This window comes from Hyperolius riggenbachi, chromosome 5 (genome assembly GCF_040937935.1).
Source record: "Hyperolius riggenbachi isolate aHypRig1 chromosome 5, aHypRig1.pri, whole genome shotgun sequence".
Lineage (NCBI taxonomy): Eukaryota > Metazoa > Chordata > Amphibia > Anura > Hyperoliidae > Hyperolius > Hyperolius riggenbachi.
In genome coordinates this window covers 195,986,482-196,005,218 of record NC_090650.1, presented here as the reverse complement: position 1 = coordinate 196,005,218, position 18,737 = coordinate 195,986,482, and the positions used below count along the sequence as shown (strand labels likewise).

General features: G+C 43.5%; 1 protein-coding gene across 3 annotated transcripts in view; it reads left to right on the top strand.

Annotated features, from left to right (window-relative positions):
* Positions 1 to 18,737, top strand: part of COBL (cordon-bleu WH2 repeat protein) — a 609,262-nt gene that overhangs the window by 404,402 nt on the left and 186,123 nt on the right. For all 3 annotated transcript variants that reach the window (XM_068236528.1, XM_068236529.1, XM_068236527.1), the window contains one exon: positions 10,066 to 10,260. In XM_068236528.1, the coding sequence (XP_068092629.1) occupies positions 10,066 to 10,260 (195 nt within the window). The remainder of the gene's footprint in view (positions 1 to 10,065; positions 10,261 to 18,737) is intronic.

Here is an 18,737-nt window from a genome sequence, read left to right as displayed (position 1 = left end):
AGATTCGACCAACAGATAGATCCCTCTCTGATCGAATCTGATCAGAGAGGGATCGTATGGCCACCTTTACTGCAAACAGATTGTGAATCGATTTCAGCCTGAAACCGATCACAATCTGTGGAGCTGCCGCTACCCCCCCCCCGCATACATTAGCTGCTCCGGCCGGCACGAGTCCACCCTGTCTTCTTCTCCGCTCCGGCACTGCTCCGGCTACTGAACTTCCTGTCCAGGGGAAGTTTAAACAGTAGAGGGCGCTCTACTGTTTAAACTTCCTGCCGGGACAGGAAGGTCTGTGTAGCTCTGGAGCCCGAAGCGGAGAAGAAGACCAGGGGACTCGCACCGGCTGGAGCAGGTAATGTATTACCGCTGTATTGCGTCGGTCGTCGGGCATTCGAACGCCGCTAACAACACACTCCCGACCCGCCGGCGACCGAGAAAAATCTTCCGCATGGATGGGTCGACGGGAACGATTGATTTCGGACGGAAATCGATCGTTCTGTCAGCGGTGTGCGCAGCGATTTCACAGCCGTTTCGATCACTGTGATCGAAACGGCTGTATATCGGTGGGAAAATCGTTAGGTGTATGGGCCCCTTAAAGCAGCAACATATTGTGAACAGCCATGCAATAATTAGTCTAAAGTGTTTCTTATTATGAAAACAAATACAAAAAAAATTTGTATAAAACTTTTTAGACAGCTGTATACATACACACGTGCGCTGGCATGCAATGGTAAGGGAAATGAATAATTATATAATGTGTATGTCCTGGTTCACCCCCTCTCTAATAAAAAGCAATTAAACATCCAGAGGTAGCGTCACACAGGTGTCATGCACAATCTGCATTAAAGTCCACTCTGAAATAACAGTCTATTTATTTATTTATTCATTTATTTATTTAAGTATTTATATAGCACCAACATACTAGGCAGCGCTGTACAGAGTATATATTGTCTTGTCAATAACTGTCCCTCAGAGGGGCTCACAATCTAGTTCCTACCATAGTCATATGTCTATGCATGGATCGTGTAGTGCATGTACCATAGTCTAGGGCCAATTTAGGGGGAAGCCAATGAACTTATCTGTATGTTTTTGGAATGTGGGAGGAAACCGGAGTGCCCGGAGGAAACCTACGCAGATACGGGGAGAACATACAAACTCCTTGCAGATGTTGACCTTGCTGGGATTCAAACCGGGAACCCAGTGTTGCAAGGCAAGAGCGCTAACCACTATACCACTATACCACCGTGCTGCCCCAGCATTCATAAGCTGCTCTGATTAAACAGTCCTCCAGGCTTCAAATTGTTTTCATTTCACTTCAGACAGAAAATCCTTCACCACACCCTTAAAATGAGACTCACCGTCCACTGAGACCCACTGGCGGGTCAGATGCAGCCTCGGGACCATTATTGGGTTATCCCTCACCTCCCTGGCAGATTCCTGATGTCTTCACAAATTTCCTCATTCAGCACAATCACCATATCGTCAATAAAAATACTCAGCATAGTGTAAAACCGTTTCACATTTATTCCTTATAAAATCATATTGCATTCTTGTTTTCAAGATTCAATCAGATTGCGCACAGTTTAACTTGGAATGGGCTCTCCCCCCTCGCTGGCCATGGGCAGGCTTAGCCTAGTAGTTCCACAACGTCAGTGCAGTTTCTAGGCTAAAATGCACCCAGGGCGAGGGTGTAAAAATTGCGCCCCCCCCCCCGAGCAAGGTATGGGTGCCCGCAGTATAGGTTAGCCAGGTCTAGTTGCACTTAGTATAGGTCCCCCCAGTATAGGTAGCCAAGAATAGGTACCCCAGTATAGGTAGCCAGGCATAGGTGAGCCAGTATAGTTGCCCCTGCTATAGGTTAGCCAGGTAGGTGCCTCCAGTATAGGTAGCCAGTATAGATGCCCCCAGTATAGGTTAGATAGGCAGGCGCCCCCGGTTAAGTTAGATAGGTAGGTGCCCCAGTACAGGTTAGCTAGGTGGGTGCCTCTAATATAGGTAGCCAGAATAGTTGCCCCCAGCATAGGTTAGATAGGTAGGTGCCCCCAGTATAAGTTATTTAGGTAGGTGCCTGCAATATAGGTAGCCAGTATAGTTGCCACCTGTATAGGCTAGCTAGGTAGGTGCCCCCAATACAGGTTAGATAAGTGCCCCCAGCATAGGTTAGATAGGTAGCTGCCCCCCAGTGTAGGTTAGATTAGGTAGCTGCCCCCCAGTGTAGGTTAGATAGGTAGCTGCCCCCCAGTATAGGTTAGATCGGTAGCTGCCCCCAAGTGTAGGTTAGATAGGTAGCTGCCCCCCAGTGTAGGTTAGATTAGGTAGGTGCCCCCCCAGTACAGGTTAGATAGGTAGCTGCCCCCCAGCGTAGGTTAGATTAGGTAGCTGCCCCCCAGTATAGATTAGATAGGTAGCTGCCCCCCAGTGTAAGTTAGATAGGTAGCTGCCCCCCAGTGTAGGTTAGATAGGTAGCTGCCCCCCAGTGTAGGTTAGATAGGTAGCTGCCCCCCAGTGTAGGTTAGATTAGGTAGGTGCCCCTCAGTATAGGTTAGATAGGTAGCTGCCCCCCAGTATAGGTTAGATGGGTAGCTGCCCCCCAGTATAGGTTAGATTAGGTTGGTGCCCCCCAGTATAGGTTAGATTAGGTAGCTGCCCCTCAGTATAGGTTAGATTAGGTAGCTGCCCCCCAGCGTAGGTTAGATTAGGTAGGTGCCCCCCAGCGTAGGTTAGATTAGGTAGGTGCCCCCCAGTATAGGTTAGATAGGTAGCTGCCCCCCAGTGTAGGTTAGATAGGTAGCTGCCCCCCAGTGTAGGTTAGATTAGGTAGCTGCCCCCCAGCGTAGGTTAGATTAGGTAGCTTCCCCCCAGTGTAGGTTAGATAGGTAGCTGCCCCCCATAATGGAGGGGGGAGCCGGAGCCGCGGGAAGGGCAGCCCGATCTCTCCCGACCTCTCCTGGGCCGCCCTCCGTGCTCCCCCCTCAGATGCAGAGCGAGCAGCCAGGGAGGGAGCGCTGTATACAACATACCTTCCTGCGTTCCAAGCGCTGCTCTCTCGCCGCCGGTCTCTTCCTCTCTGCCTATAAGATGATACACACGCTGCTTCCGGCTAAACAGGAAGCAGCATGTGTATCATCGTATAGGCAGAGAGGAAGAGACCGGCGGTAGAGCAGCGCTTGGAACGCAGGGAGGTATGTTGTATACAGCGCTCCCTCCCTGGCTGCTCGCTCTGCATCTGAGGGGGGAGCACGGAGGGCGGCCCAGGAGAGGTCGGGAGAGGTCGGGCTGCCCTTCCCGCGGCTCCGGCTCCCCCCTCCATTATGGGGGACAGCTACCTATCTAACCTACACTGGGGGGAAGCTACCTAATCTAACCTACGCTGGGGGGCAGCTACCTAATCTAACCTACACTGGGGGGCAGCTACCTATCTAACCTACACTGGGGGGCAGCTACCTATCTAACCTATACTGGGGGGCACCTACCTAATCTAACCTACGCTGGGGGGCACCTACCTAATCTAACCTACGCTGGGGGGCAGCTACCTAATCTAACCTATACTGAGGGGCAGCTACCTAATCTAACCTATACTGGGGGGCACCTACCTAATCTAACCTATACTGGGGGGCAGCTACCCATCTAACCTATACTGGGGGGCAGCTACCTATCTAACCTATACTGAGGGGCACCTACCTAATCTAACCTACACTGGGGGGCAGCTACCTATCTAACCTACACACCTACGCTCCCTCCCTGGCCTGGCTGCTCGCTCTGCATCTGAGGGGGGAGCACGGAGGGCGGCCCAGGAGAGGGAGGGAGAGGTCGAGCTGCCCTCCCCGCGGCTCCGGCTCCCCCCTCCATTACAGCGCCCACCTCCCAACAGCGCCCCGGGCGGCGGCACGGGCCGCACGGCCCTAGAAACGGGCCTGCACAACGTGCACCGATGTTTCGCGCATCTCCGCCAGCCACTGCTCATAACAAATAAACAACAGTTTATTTGTTATGGGGGTCTCACACACATCCCCCCCCCCTGCACCTTAGGGGGGACCACAAACAACCAATCAGATTTCACCCATTCATGTTAATGGGACATTTTAAAAAGCTGCCATTCTCACAGTAATAAAGCCAGAATTGACAAACTTGGAACAGTTGGTCACTTGGTGACCAAGCTTAAAAATGCAGAGAAAGTGGGTGGAGAATTAAACAGCCAATCAAATTTCAGCCATTAATTTTAACTGGGAAAATGTAAACTGCAGCCATTTTTGACTGTTAATTGCAGGGTTCTCAAACTTGCCACAGTTGGTCATTCGGTGACTGGGTTTAATATTCGATTCACTTATTGATTTTCAAGGGGAATATTTAAATTGCTGACATTCTTACACTGTTAACAGAAGAATCCTCAAACCTGCTACAGTCGCCATTGGGTGACTGGGGTTCAAAAGGGGGAAGCCACAAACAGCCAATCAGATTTGTTGGCTTGATTTCAGTGGGAAAATTTATACTGCTTCCATTCCCACATTATTGATGCCAAGGAACCCAAAGCTCACAAACATGGTCATTGAAATATCAAGATTAGAAAAAGCAGACCCAATAACAACCAAATACATACCCGAACAAAATTGGGTCTTCAGCTAGCAAATATAACTAGCTACAATGTGACCTTTCTCCTGCGGAGAGTTTTTTGCAAAGGGTAAGCCAAGAAGCAACAGCTTAACATGGTTAGTACAAATTTGATTCTTAGACTCAGGAAAGTCAAATGTTAACATACCTGATAAGAGAGCAGGCTTGACATTTGGAAAATATTTTATTGATTGGTCGTTTTTGGTAAGGTCGTTTACCTTGGTAAGCAGCAGGAGTTGATCTCTGCTGATGCACAAAGTAATTCAAGTGGTGTGTGAAGTGGGACATACAAGTTAAGAATCTTTTCATGGAATCAGTTTATTGTTGTTTACTACTGTTGTCTTTATGTTTTTAGCACAAGAACTTAGGCTGTACTTGTGTACATATATTACCCCTACCTAGCAAGCTACCTGTAAATGGCTTTGTATTTCAAGGATAACATTATTTTACCAGATAACAATATTTAATTTCTAAATTTGGGATTCCTATGGACAATGCTCATGATCATGCAATGTGTTTTTCTAATTAGCAGCAGTAAGGGTGCAAAAGGCCTTTTGGGTCAGTTTATGGTAATCAGGCACTTGTGCTGAAAAGCTGTACGTCTGTACTTTTTGTTGCCTCTCTCAGCATACAATCAGCTACGGATCATTTCCTCTGCAACCAGGTGGCATAGTGGATAGCTCTCCCAACCAGGGCACTATCTGCAAGGGTTTGTATGTTCTCTGTGTCTGTGTGGGTTTCCATTGGGCCTTCTGGCTTTTTTCTACATCCCAAAAGCATACAGAAAATTCAATTCACTTCCCCCTACATTGGCCTTAGGTTATAAGGAAAATATGATAGGGATTAGATTGTGAGCCACTCTGAGAGACATTTAGTGGCAAGATTATGTACTGTGTAAAGCGCTGCTGAAGATGTCAGCGCTATATAAGTACTAAGTAATCATAATAATAACCTAAGAAAAGGGACAACACTAGAATATGGAGTACTAGGGCATAGTAGTACTTGGGGATTCAATTGTCGTGTATCTTCAGTTCCCTTGAGTTGCTTTCCCTACTCCCTAAGTTAAATAGAACAGAAATAATTTAACCACTTCAACCTACAGTATATTTTCACCTTATGCATCTGAGCAATTTTCACATTTCAGCGCTCCTCCCATTAATTTGCCAATAACTTTACTACAAATCACATCAAAATGATCTATATCTTGTTTTTTTCTGCCACCAATTAGGCTTTTTTGGGTGGTACATTTTGCTAAGAATTATTTTTTTTCTAAATGCATTTTAACGGGAATATTAATAAAAACATTGAAAAAATGCATTATTTCTCAGTTGTTGGCCATTGTAGTTTTAAAATAATACATGCTACCATAATTAAAAACCCACATTTTTTTATTTTCCAATTTGTCCAGGTTATTACACCATTTAAATTATGTCCCTATCACAGTGTATGGCGCCAATATGTTTTGCGTCCATCACTATTTACAAGCCCATAATTTAAAACAACATAATTTAAAAAAACAACATAATTTAAAAAACAACATTGACATACATATTAAAAAAGTTCAGTCCCTAAGGTAACTGTTTGTTTTTTGTTTTTTTATTGTATTTTTTTCATGCAAAAGTTTTATTTTGGATATTTATGGGTGAGTGTGGGAGGTAAAGAGTTAATTTTAAGTTATGTGTACGTCCCTTTATTAAAATAAATGGCTGTAGGTGTAATTTTACTATTTGCCACAAGATGTCCTCACTCATTAGCTTCCTGTGCATGCTTTTAGTACACGAAACAGGAAGTAATGCATGTAAGTACAGTGTATAATACAAATGACCGCAGGCATCTTATTCATTGTTATATCATTGGCACAGAGACCTAGAACAATGAATGGGAACTATGGCTTGATTCATCAAGCTGCTTTGCTAAAGCAGCACAGCTTAATGTTGTGTAGTGCAGGCTATGCATGCCTTACATAGCAGCACTTGCTGCCATGGAAGGAGTGTGCCTTCCTTAGTTACATTTTTGTGTAAATGAATGAAGCAATGCACATAACATTAACTGCGGGTGGCCCTGATTGAGTAAATTATTGCTATCCCGATACTTTACTCGCTGCTGCCACTGTATTAATTTACATAACAATGTAAAGCAACACAGTAGCGGCCGCAAGTGAAGTATCGTGGTAGCGATAATTCACTCGAGCAGGGCCACCAGCAGTTAATGTTACACGCATTGCTAAGGAATCAACCGCTTAACTAAGGAAGGCACGCTCCTTACGTACAACATTAAAGGACAACTGTAGTGAGAGGTATATGGAGGCAGCCATATTTATTCCCTTTTAAATAATACCAGTTTCTGGCAGCCCTTCTAATCTATTTGGCTGCGGTAGTTTTTGAATCACACCAGAAACAAGCATGCAGCTCATCTAGTCAGATCTGACAATGTCAGAAATATCTGATCTGCTGCATGCTTGTTCAGGGTCTATGGCTAAAACTATTAGAGGCAGAGGATCATCAGGATAGCCAGGAAACTGGTATTGATTAAAAGGAAATAAATATGGCAGCCTCTATAGCCCTTTCACTACAGTTGTCCTTTAAGCTGCGCTGCTTTAGCAGTGTAAGCTTGATGAATCAAGCCCTGTGTTCCCATTCATTGACAAACCAGATTTTAATCTACTGCTGAAGATGGACTTTCTGCCCTCTGCACTGGCTTCTTTTGTGTTATGTAAGAAATGTTTCCCAATCCTTGAGTGCTGCATAGCAAAGACACCTCAAGTTCTATCAATTAATGAGGGAATTATTTAAACACCTTCAGATGAGATCTCAGGAAAAACTAGATTGGCATTTTTAGGAGGTTAGCGATAGGAGTCATGAAAGGGATTGCGTTGGGGAGAGATTATTGTTAGGAGCCAGGGTAGGGATTATATTGGGGGAGTGATTAGGGTTAGGAGTCAGGTTGAAGTTTACATTGTGGAGATGTTAGGTTTAAAGGGACTCCGAGCAGTGCAGAAACTATGGAAAGATGCACATCATTTTAAAGCTCTCTTTCTCCTCTTTCCAATGATATATAAACCGCCACCCTACGTCTTTTAGTTTTCGCTATTTTCGCGATTGAAATTGCCGCGACCGCGATTTCGTCGCGAAAATAGAGAAAACTAAAAGGTGTAGGGCAACGATTTAGGTGTCGTCAGAAAGAGGAGAAAGAGAGCTTTAAAATGATATCCATCAAGCCATAGTTATATTGTATTACACAGGACGACACTTTCCCCAGTGTCAGCAGCTCCATTCTGCTGAATGCAGCTGATGACTTTGACAAAAAGTCACCCTGTGTAATACAATATAACTATGGCTTGATGGATATCACTTTAAAGCTCTCTTTCTCCTCTTTCTGACGACACCTACATCGTTGCCCTACGCCTTTTAGTTTTCTCTATTTTCGCGATCGAATTTGCGGCCGCGGCAATTTCAATCGCGAAAATAGCGAAAACTAAAAGGCGTAGGGTGGCGGTTTATATATCATTGGAAAGAGGAGAAAGAGAGCTTTAAAATGATGTGCATCTTTCCATAGTTTCTGCACTGCTCGGAGTCCCTTTAAGAGTCAGGATGGGGTTTACATTGGGGAGTGGTTAGGGTTAGTACTCAGGGGGGGGTTTACATTGGATGAGAGATAGGAGTCAGGGAGGGCATTACATTGGGGGAGGTTAGGGTTAGGAGTCAGGGTGGAGTTTACATTGGGGAGAGGTTAGGGTTAGGAGCCAGGGTAGGGTTTACATTGGGGGAGATGTTAGGGCTAGGTATAAGGAAGAGGTTTACATTAGGATTAGGTAGGAGGAAGGAATGTATGTTGGATGAGAGGTTAAGATGAGGAGTCTGGGTAAGGTTTACATGGGGGGGGGGGGGATAGGTTTAGGAATAAGGAAGCTATTTACGTTGGTGTCTGGCAGGGGTTAGGGCTAGCACTATGAAGGGGTTGATGTTGGGGAGGAGGCTAAGGTTGGCAGTGAGGAAGAGGTTTATGTTGGGGAGGTTAGGATTTTTTTTCACAGTATGTAACTATCTGTAAAAATAAAATTAATGCAAAGTTCTGGAGCAATTATCTTGATTCTTGATTGTAAATTTACTTCACAGAGTAGGTAAAAGAACATTGGATTTCTAGCGGACCATTTCAGGAGAGCTTTCATGCTCACGTTACACACTGTACAGAATCGACTAGCTCTGTAACATACTGTTTCTGCTTAAATAAACAGTGTGTGAGGAACAGAACGTGGCCAATAAAACTGTCAAAGATCGTGTACATTGTCCACCCACAGAAATAGACACAGTACATTGATGTCAGTACAAATCATTATGCTATAGATATCTGTTGAGCAGCACTTTCTTCAAGCTTTGGATGCAGTTGAAAATTATTAGAAGCTCCTTAGTGTTTCTGTTGCTGTGTTTTTTCCCTCTTTTTATGACAAGAGCTGGTTTATATCTCTTCAAAGTGAATATTTTACATTTTCCCACACTAGCCAGTAAATATTAAAAACACATTGCTGTAGTTTATATGTGAACACCTGCTCTCATTGTCATGATAAAGGTACTGCACAAAACTCTACATACATATTTAAAGAAACAGACCTTTTTTCCTGTCATAATTATTTAGGGTTGAGGCATAATAAACTGTTTCTATCCATTCTTCTCTGTAACGCCTTATCAACACATCGCTTTGTCTAATAATGTAATAATGTAGGAATGTTTTGTCATGCAAACAGTAGACAGGCTAAAAAAAGCTGCTTTACAGAAGTTCCACAAAAAATTAAATTTGTAAAAAGCATTAAAATGGGGAGTAAAGGTGGCTTTACCTCCAACTGGAATCCAGCTGGCTATAGTCAAACAGACTGCAGTGAACACAGTATTTTGCTGAAATCCTTCCACTTCCTCAGGTCAGTACTCTGCCTGCTTGTGGCTGTGTGCTTAGTACAAGCACACTGAGCTTATGAGTGCACAGACACTGACACACATTACTGAATGCTCTAAAAATACGTTACCTGCACTGCGTTTATATATTTCCTTCATTTGATTTACTCACATGTCAAAAAATATACCGGTATTGTAAGCTTATTCACAAAACTGGTCCAAAATTGTTTAGGTTTAATATATTCTAAATTCATTGATATACAAGCACAGATGTGAACTGTTTTGTACCTGTAGGCAGGGCTATAGCTATAAGTCACCCCCCCCCCATCCAGATTACCCCCTCCACCTCCATTGCAGCCAGCAAGTGTGGCCAGCTTATTCCCCCTCCGTATCAAGTGTGGTCAGCATGTCTTTTCTGCTCCCTCCCATAAAAAATGTAGCTTGCATGTTCTCACTCCTCCCCAATAACAAGTTGAGAGTAATGGGCTGTATAATATGTTGGTGCCATTGGAACAGACAATATACATAAATGAAAATCGACTTATATGATTATTTCTCATTTTATTTGCAGGGCTTTTCAACAGCTCCAAGCTCGCCTTCTGTAAATTCCCGTTCCCTTGGTCTGGGTGCATCATTATCACTGAGCAATATTTCTGGTATCGGGTCTACAGCAGAAGTGAAGAAACGCAGAGCTCCGCCTCCTCCAAAGTTATCTCCCCAAAGTAACACTGCAGAGAATACTGTGGAAGACAAAATAACTGAGCCGGTAAGCTATTGTCTGATTCATTTCTACAGTATCATGTTATTATTATTATTATTATTGATTTATAAAGCGCCAACTTATTCCATGGCGCTGTACAAAGTAACAAAGTAAAGTTAATGTTCTTATGCAATAATTAATGACACATTTAAAACAGTGAAAACTATGTTCTCTGTTAAATGAAAATGTTGGCGCTATTTAAATATTAAATAATAATAATTCTTGGCAGTGTAATATTGATAGTCTCCATAGGTAATTTGTATATTTTTATATGAGCTGTGTGGCGAAGAAGAGATTCCTGATGAGTAGGGATGGATGTACTTGTGTGCCCACAAATGGTTCCTGGCAAATAGCGACTGTTGGCTGCTTGTTTTTTACCACACATTTAATAGCAAAGCCCCTGTACATGCTAGGAAAGTCACTATGAACTCAATGACTCCTCTTTGCAAACCAATAAATGCTCGATTCATCAGTATCATGTGAAATAATTGCTCACCAGATCCTAAAGACCGGCAATAAGCATTTTATACATCCACATCCACATTAATGAAGCTGCAGAACTGCGATTACTACAGCAGATTGAAAAAGGCTGCAAGTAAAAATGAGGTCATAATTATGGGCGACTTCAACTTTCCAGACATTGACTGGGGTATTGAAGCTACCCATTCTGGTAAAAGCAGCAGATTTCTGGCAGCACTACAGGACAATTACTTGACTCAAATGGTAACGGAACCAACTAGGGGGAATGCGTTACTGGATCTGATCATTTCTAATAGACCAGATAATGTATCAAATGTGCAGGTTCAAGAACATTTGGGAAATGGTGATCACAACATGATAACGTTTGATCTGGTGACTGATAGGCCACGGGGCAGCGGGACCACTAAAACTATGAATTTTAGAAAAGCAAAGTTCACTCAAATTAGGCAGGCACTAAGTTTGGTGAACTGGGATAATGTACTACAAGGGGAGGACACTGAAGGGAAATGGCAAGCTTTTAAACTTATACTCAATCAATACTGTAGTATGTATATCCCATATGGAAACAAAATGTCTAGGAATAAAAAAAGGCCTCTATGGATGAATAGAAAGGTTAGGGATAAAATGAAGAGGAAAAAGAATGCCTATAAGGTCTTAAAACAGGAGGGGACCGAGGCTGCACTAAGCAATTATAAGGAGTGCAATAAAAATTGTAAAAAAGAAATTAGGCAGGCAAAGATTGAAGCTGAAAAACAAATCGCTAAGGATATCAAATCTAACCCAAAAAAGTTTTACAAGTACATTAACTCTAAAAAAAGAAAGGTTGACTGTATAGGACTCCTAAAGGATGAGGATGGGAACTCAATGGTAGATGACCAAGGTAAGGCAGAGTTATTAAATGCTTTCTTTGCTTCTGTCTTCACAAAAGAAACAGCACTGTTGCAAACTACAGAGGAGGCAGAGTCTCAATCTTATAACTGTAATATTAAATACTTAACGCAGGAAGAAGTGAAGGCAAGACTAAATAAATTAAAAATAGACAAGGCACCTGGCCCGGATGGCATGCATCCTCGGGTCCTAAGGGAATTAAGTTCAGTTATAGATAAACCCCTTTATCTTATCTTTTGTGACTCTCTTGCAACTGGCAGAGTCCCAGTGAATTGGCGTACAGCCCACGTTTTCCCATTATTTAAGAAGGGCAAAAAATCTGATCCAGGAAATAATAGACCTGTAAGTTTAACATCAGTTGTATGCAAACTATTTGAGGGGTTACTAAGAGATACTATACATGACTTCATAGTAGAAAATAATCTTATTTCTCAGCATCAACATGGGTTTACTAAAGACAGGTCCTGTTTGACTAACATGCTCAGCTTTTATGAGGTAGTGAATGCTAATATGGATATTGGGAATGCTGTAGATGTGATATACTTGGACTTTGCAAAGGCCTTCGACACTGTTCCCCACAAAAGTCTGGTGCAAATGTTGAGGATGCAAGGACTGGGGAAGAGTCTGTGTTCATGGATAGGGAACTGGCTAATGGACAGAAAACAAAGAGTTGTGGTCAATGGATCGTACTCAAAATGGGAGACTGTTAGCAGTGGGGTCCCACAGGGGTCTGTTCTGGGTCCAGTGCTCTTCAATTTATTTATTAATGACCTAGTAGATGCAGTAGTGAGCAATGTTGCTATTTTTGCAGATGATACAAAATTGTGCAGAATCATCAACTCTCAGGAAGATAGTGTCATATTGCAACAGGATCTGGATAGGATGGCTATATGGGCACATACATGGCAGATGAAATTCAATGTTGACAAATGTAAGGTCATGCATTTTGGACGTACTAATGGTCTAGCACCATACAAAATAAATGGGATACAGTTGGGGACATCAAACTTGGAGAAGGACTTAGGAGTACTCATTGACAACAAGTTTAATAATCGTACTCAATGCCAAGCAGCTGCAGCTAAAGCTAATAAAATTTTGGGATGCATTAAAAGGGAAATAAAAACTCGAGATGCTAGCATAATATTGCCCCTGTTTAACTCTCTAGTTAGGCCACATCTGGAATATGGAATTCAGTTCTGGGCACCACATTACAAAAAAGATATTGCAGTTTTAGAGCAGGTGCAGAGACGAGCAACAAAATTGATGCGTGGGATGGAAGGTCTCACTTATCGAGAAAGGTTAGATAAACTGGGTTTATTTAGTCTAGAGAAAAGACGCCTTAGAGGGAATCTAATTAACATGTATAAATACATCAGAGGGCAATATAATACCTTGGCGGATGAGCTTTTTGTCCCTAGGCCTTCTCAAAGGACTAGAGGACATGATCTGCGCATGGAGGAAAAACGTTTTAGCCATTTATTTAGGAAAGGGTTCTTTACAGTTAGAGTGATTAAGATGTGGAATGCATTGCCACAGGAAGTCGTTATGGCAAACTCTATACCTGCATTTAAAGGGGGCTTAGATGCTTTCCTTGCGTTGAAAGACATCCATGGCTACAATTGCTAGGTAATGCCTAATGATGTTGATCCAGGGATTTTATCTGATTGCCATCTGGAGTCGGGAAGGAATTTTTCCCTTTAGGGGCTAATTGGACCATGCCTTGTAAGGGTTTTTTCGCCTTCCTCTGGATCAACAGGGATATGTGAGGGAGCAGGCTGGTGTTGTACTTTATACTGGTTGAACTCGATGGATGTATGTCTTTTTTCAACCAAAATAACTATGTAACTATGTAACATCGACAGTTGTAAAACTGGTCAACCAATATCATGTGAAATAATCGCTCACGAGATTTGAACGCTGACTGATGACAGACCAGCAACAAACGTTTTACGCATAAGACCAGTTCCTTCAGATCCGCACATCGATGTTAAGGATATCCTCGGAAAACCAAACAATCGCTTATGGTGTAGTATTGCTGAATAACTTTTCACCCTTTCCAACTACCACCGTGCAAAAAGAAGTTGACTTCTCACAACGTGTGTTTCCAGTCACCAATAAGCAAAACAGTATGCTCACCAGACTGATTGGCTGACCAACCACAGACCAACAGATAGATGTCTCATTGAAGTTCAGATATTCCAATTGTTACTTTCACTTTGCATGCTCCACACTCTACAGACACTAGGCTTAAACATATCTCCTCCTAGCTTTATACCGTTTATTTAACATATAAAAGTTATAAAAGTGCGCTCACATATAATAAAAGCATATGCGCATGTAAAATCACAGATGGCTGCCAGCTTCCTGCACACTCCTTCCTTAAGGTCCGCCCTATAAGTGTGTCACCTCAGCATCACTAGTGCTGCTGCAGTGAGCTGACAGGATACTGGCTGGTTGGAGATGCAATCACAACACATAGACTGTCCTTTCAGTTGAGCATCTATCCTTCAACATTGTTCACATAGACTGTGTTTACTGAGTGTGTAGTGATTTTTAAAGTTTGAGGATATTTACACTTTTTCAGTCCAACTAATTGTTTTTATGAATTGCTGTAAAACCGGATCTTTTTATTGTATCATGTGTGGCCACTAGAGATGGCTCGAGCCTCCGAATTTCGGTTTGCGAACCTCAAACGCGAACCTCTGCAAAAAGTTTGGTTTGCGCGAACTTTCGCGAACAGCAATAAACTTCAATGGGGAGGCGAACTTTGAAAACTAGAAACATTTATGCTGGCCACAAAAGTGATGGAAAAGATGTTTCAAGGGGTCTAACATCTGAATTTTTGCACGGCGGAGTGGGATACATGGCAAAAGTCCCGGGGAAAAATCTGGATTTGACACACAGCAGCGTTTTAAGGGCAGAAATCACATTGCATGCTAAATTGGAGGCCTAAAGTGCTTTAAAACATATTGCATGTGTATACATCAATCAGGTAGTGTAATTAGTGTACTGCTTCACACTAACAGACCAAACTTACTGTGCAATGCACCGCAAACAGCTGTTTGTGTAGTAACGGCCGTGCTGGACTACTACGCACCATGGCGAGATTGCTCTTCCTCACTCAGTGATGTCAGGAAATGTCTCACTGCCTTATCAACTTTCGATGGTTCATTCTCTACCATTGTTACCATTTTTTTTAAATACTTCTTCTGCTTGCTATTCAGTATGGCAAGTCTGCCATTCATTCAACTGTGTGACTGATAAACAAGTTTCCATATTACTTTCTCAGTACTATGGTGACCACAGGTAATGGCCGGGGAATCAGGGTTCGATTCCGGTCCGGAGTGGGAGCCTGAGAAACAGCTACCACCACACATCCAAGGAAGGCAGCAGGCATGGCATGCAAGTCCAGACTCAGGGAGGTATTGATGAAAAATAACAATACAGGAGGACTTTCGAGGCCCTGCTGTATATGAGACGAATCAACTTTAAATCCTTTAACGAGAATCTGTTATGGATGGCAAGTCTGCCATCCATTCAAGTGAAAGGTATGCACTGACTGCCAGGTATAATACAATGTGCAGTCACAGATGCAGTGAAAGGTATGCAGTGACTGCAAACAGCTGTTTGTGTAGTGACGGCCGTGCTGGACTGGTGTGCACCATGACGAGAGTGCAGGTGATGGCGGCTTTCCAGCCCATATGGTCGCCAGGCTGAGGTAGCCCAATTACAGAACAGTGACTGTCCAGCTGATCGAATTTGGTCTGTCCACAATGAAGCAACAACCTTATTATCTTGGGTTGTTGACACTCATATAGCCGGCGGTGCTTCATTGTGATACGCAAGCCCCATTCACTGCAGCAAGGTAACGATCACAAAAGGGAATTAAAAATTCAGGAATCTGCCTGGAGTCCTGGACCCTGTTGGTGGTGGCTGAGAAGGCAGTCAAGCGGCCTGCAGGCAGAGATGCTGTGTGGGGAACGACTTAGTCTTGGGGCAGGCAGTCACATGGCGTGCAGGCAGAGATGCTATGTGTGAGGACTGACTTAGTCTTCGGGCAGGCCTAACCGTGCTTTGTAGACCACGTGGTCAGATGGACCCTTGACCTAACGCTGTGTGCCAGAGATGACACCACTTGCCTTTCAACATCAGGATAAAGTTTGGGTATCACCTTTTTTGAGTCTGCTGTGTGTGGCCTTGCTTTTGTGTGCTGCTTTTCCTCAGGTGGTCATCCCATTGCAGTTTGTGCTTTGTCATCATGTGCCGTCGTAAAGGAAGTTGTCCCTACACAGGTCTTGGTCTTTCCACAGCTCAATTTTTGGTGGCAGAGAGTACAGATGGCATTGCTCTCATCTGAGGCAGACACACAAAAAAATGTCCACACCGCTGAGCCCTGGGCTTTTGGCGGCCGAATGAGTGTTAAGTGGGGTGCCAGAATTACAGCAGGAGGCGGAAGATATGTCACACTTCCGAGCGGAAGATGAGAAAGATGAGGTGTTCTGTGTTAAATAGTCAGCTATGTCCTGACAATCTTGGGGGGTTGATGGCACGTGCCTTCTGAACACTGTACTTTGGTCCAGGGCCGCATGAAATCACGACAGCACGACCTCGAACAGACCTGCCGGGTGGCCTGCCTCTGCCTGTTTTGCCCATATTGGGGGGGATGAAGTGAAAGGTATGCACTGACTTGACTAATACAATGTGCAGTCACACAGGTGCAGTGAACAGGTATGCAGTGACTGGTATCAATACAATGTTCAGCTGACACACACAGGTACCGTGAACAGGTGCAGCGACTGGTGGTATATAACACTGCATGCGCTCACGTAGGTAGGCAGGTGCACTGAACAGGTGGGTATGTAGTGATTGGTATTACAAATGTGCAGCTGTCACACACACAGGTACCGTGAACAGGTGCAGCGACTGGTGGTATATAAAACTGTGTGCGCTCACATAGGTAGGTAGGTGCACTGAACAGGTGGGTAAGCAGTGATTGGTATTACAAATGTGCAGCTGTCACACACACAGGTACCGTGAACAGTTGCAGTGACTGGTGGTATATAAAACTGTGTGCGCTCACGTAGGTAGGTAGGTGCACTGAACAGGGGGGTATGCAGTGATTGGTATTACAAATGTGCAGCTGTCACACACACAGGTAGTCACTGAATGTGCTGGGCCTGGCAGTGGCACAGTAGGAATTACCAAGGGGCCAAGGTCCAGCAGCTGCGACTGACTGACAGGGCTGTATATGCAACACAAGTGTCTGTGGGACACTCACACACACAAAAAAAAGATCACAGGAACAACATTAGCTCTCAGAAAAGCTGTTGAGGATGAGGAGTGCTTTTTAGCAATAAGTATCAGCAAGAAGGAGCAACCTAACAAGCCTAACACAAGAGCCTAACTAAGCTTTCCCTATGTCAGCAGCCAGGTTCTCACCCTTTTCTAATTACTGCAGCCACACGAGTGAGTGAAAAGGCTGACGCTGCCTGCGTTTTATAAGGAAGGGGGGCTCCAGGAGGGAGTGTAGCCTGATTGGCTACCCTGTGTCTGCTGACTGTGATGTATAGAGTCAAAGTTGACCTTAATGATGTAGTATAGGGGGCGGGTCGAACTCGCATATAGTTCGCGGTTCATCAAAGTTTGCACGAATAAGTTTGCGGTTGAACCATTCGGGCCATCTCTAGTGGCCACCTATTGGGTTACTTGATATTATTTATGTTAATCACCACACTAAAATCATTCGACATGAAACTCTATTTATTGTCAGAAAGGCTATTCATGCTGCAAGGTTTAGCCCCTTTCTACTCTAGTGGGTTCTTGGATTAAACTTGTCAACAATCAACCTCCCTGTAAAACAAAATTATTCTATGCCAATCATAATTTTTCACAAACATAACACCAAATTTGGGACCTCTGGCCCAATAAATCTTGAACCAAATCTTCCCTTTCGGCTTAATACCCCACCTATAATGGATCTCCATACCTATATTCCAGACAGAGATCGCTCTGGTTTCTATGGAAACAAAGAATGTAAATTTGGGTGTCTGGAGGCGCCGCTGCAAAGCTGCGATTTGCTGCAAAGCAGGTACATTTGAACGCACGGAGGCTCCTAATAAAATCATCAAAAAGGCATGCCGATATGCAAATTGCGGCACTCCGTGGTGGAAGCGACTCTGGGCGCCCAAATTGGGGGTAGGTTAAAGTTGGTGGGGGGTGTTAAGTGATGGGGGGGGGGGGGGTAAATGCTAGGCACCACCTGGTGGGTTAAGGGTTAGGCAAAGTTAGAGGGAGGCCTTAGGTTTGGGCATCGGTAGAGGGAGGTCTTAGGGTTAGGCATCGGTAGAAGTAGGTCTTATAATTAAGCATCGGTAGAGGGAGGGTTCTGTGTGAGAATAGGGTTAGGTTAAGACATAGTAAAATACTGGTAAAGATTTTTCCAAGTGCCTTTTTTACATGGATACCAAAGCAGTAACTTGGTGGTAATTACAGAACTACAAAAACGTGTGTAAACACCTCATGCAATACAGTTTATGAGTGCGTCCCTTACTTGTTGACTGAGACTTTGCAAAGCCTAGATATATCCGCTATATAAGCAGATTCCATTCTTTTCCGCATGGTGTGTTTAATGTGATTGCAGCATCAGCTTTAGATTTATGAGAAGCAAAGTAAAATGCTTTTTTTATCAGAAGGGAAAAACGTCAATTCCTTATTAGAGAAGCTTCCTTAAAAAGATAACATGTTTATTTGGGATGGTTTACTGCTACTGTTGCTAACAGGAATATCCTGAAAGAAAGCAATAAGTTAACATTTAAAGTGACGCAAGAGAAAAGCCAGCTTTTTCAAGGACAGGAATATCTTAATTATTTTTTCCTCTTTTGAGAGCAAAGCATTTGAACATAATGAAAACAGTCAAACGCTTTGTCTATTTCAGCTTGTGTGAATATAATCCTTTTCCAATGATGTATGTTTGTATAATGAAATGCATGGTTAATGGAACTGCCTGTAGCATGTTTCATTTAAGCTTGTTGTGAAAGGTTGCTTGAAAAATGCAAGTAAATTGCATAATACAGTAATTTATTTATGTCTGGATCATACGGCATTTTGGTTGCAAT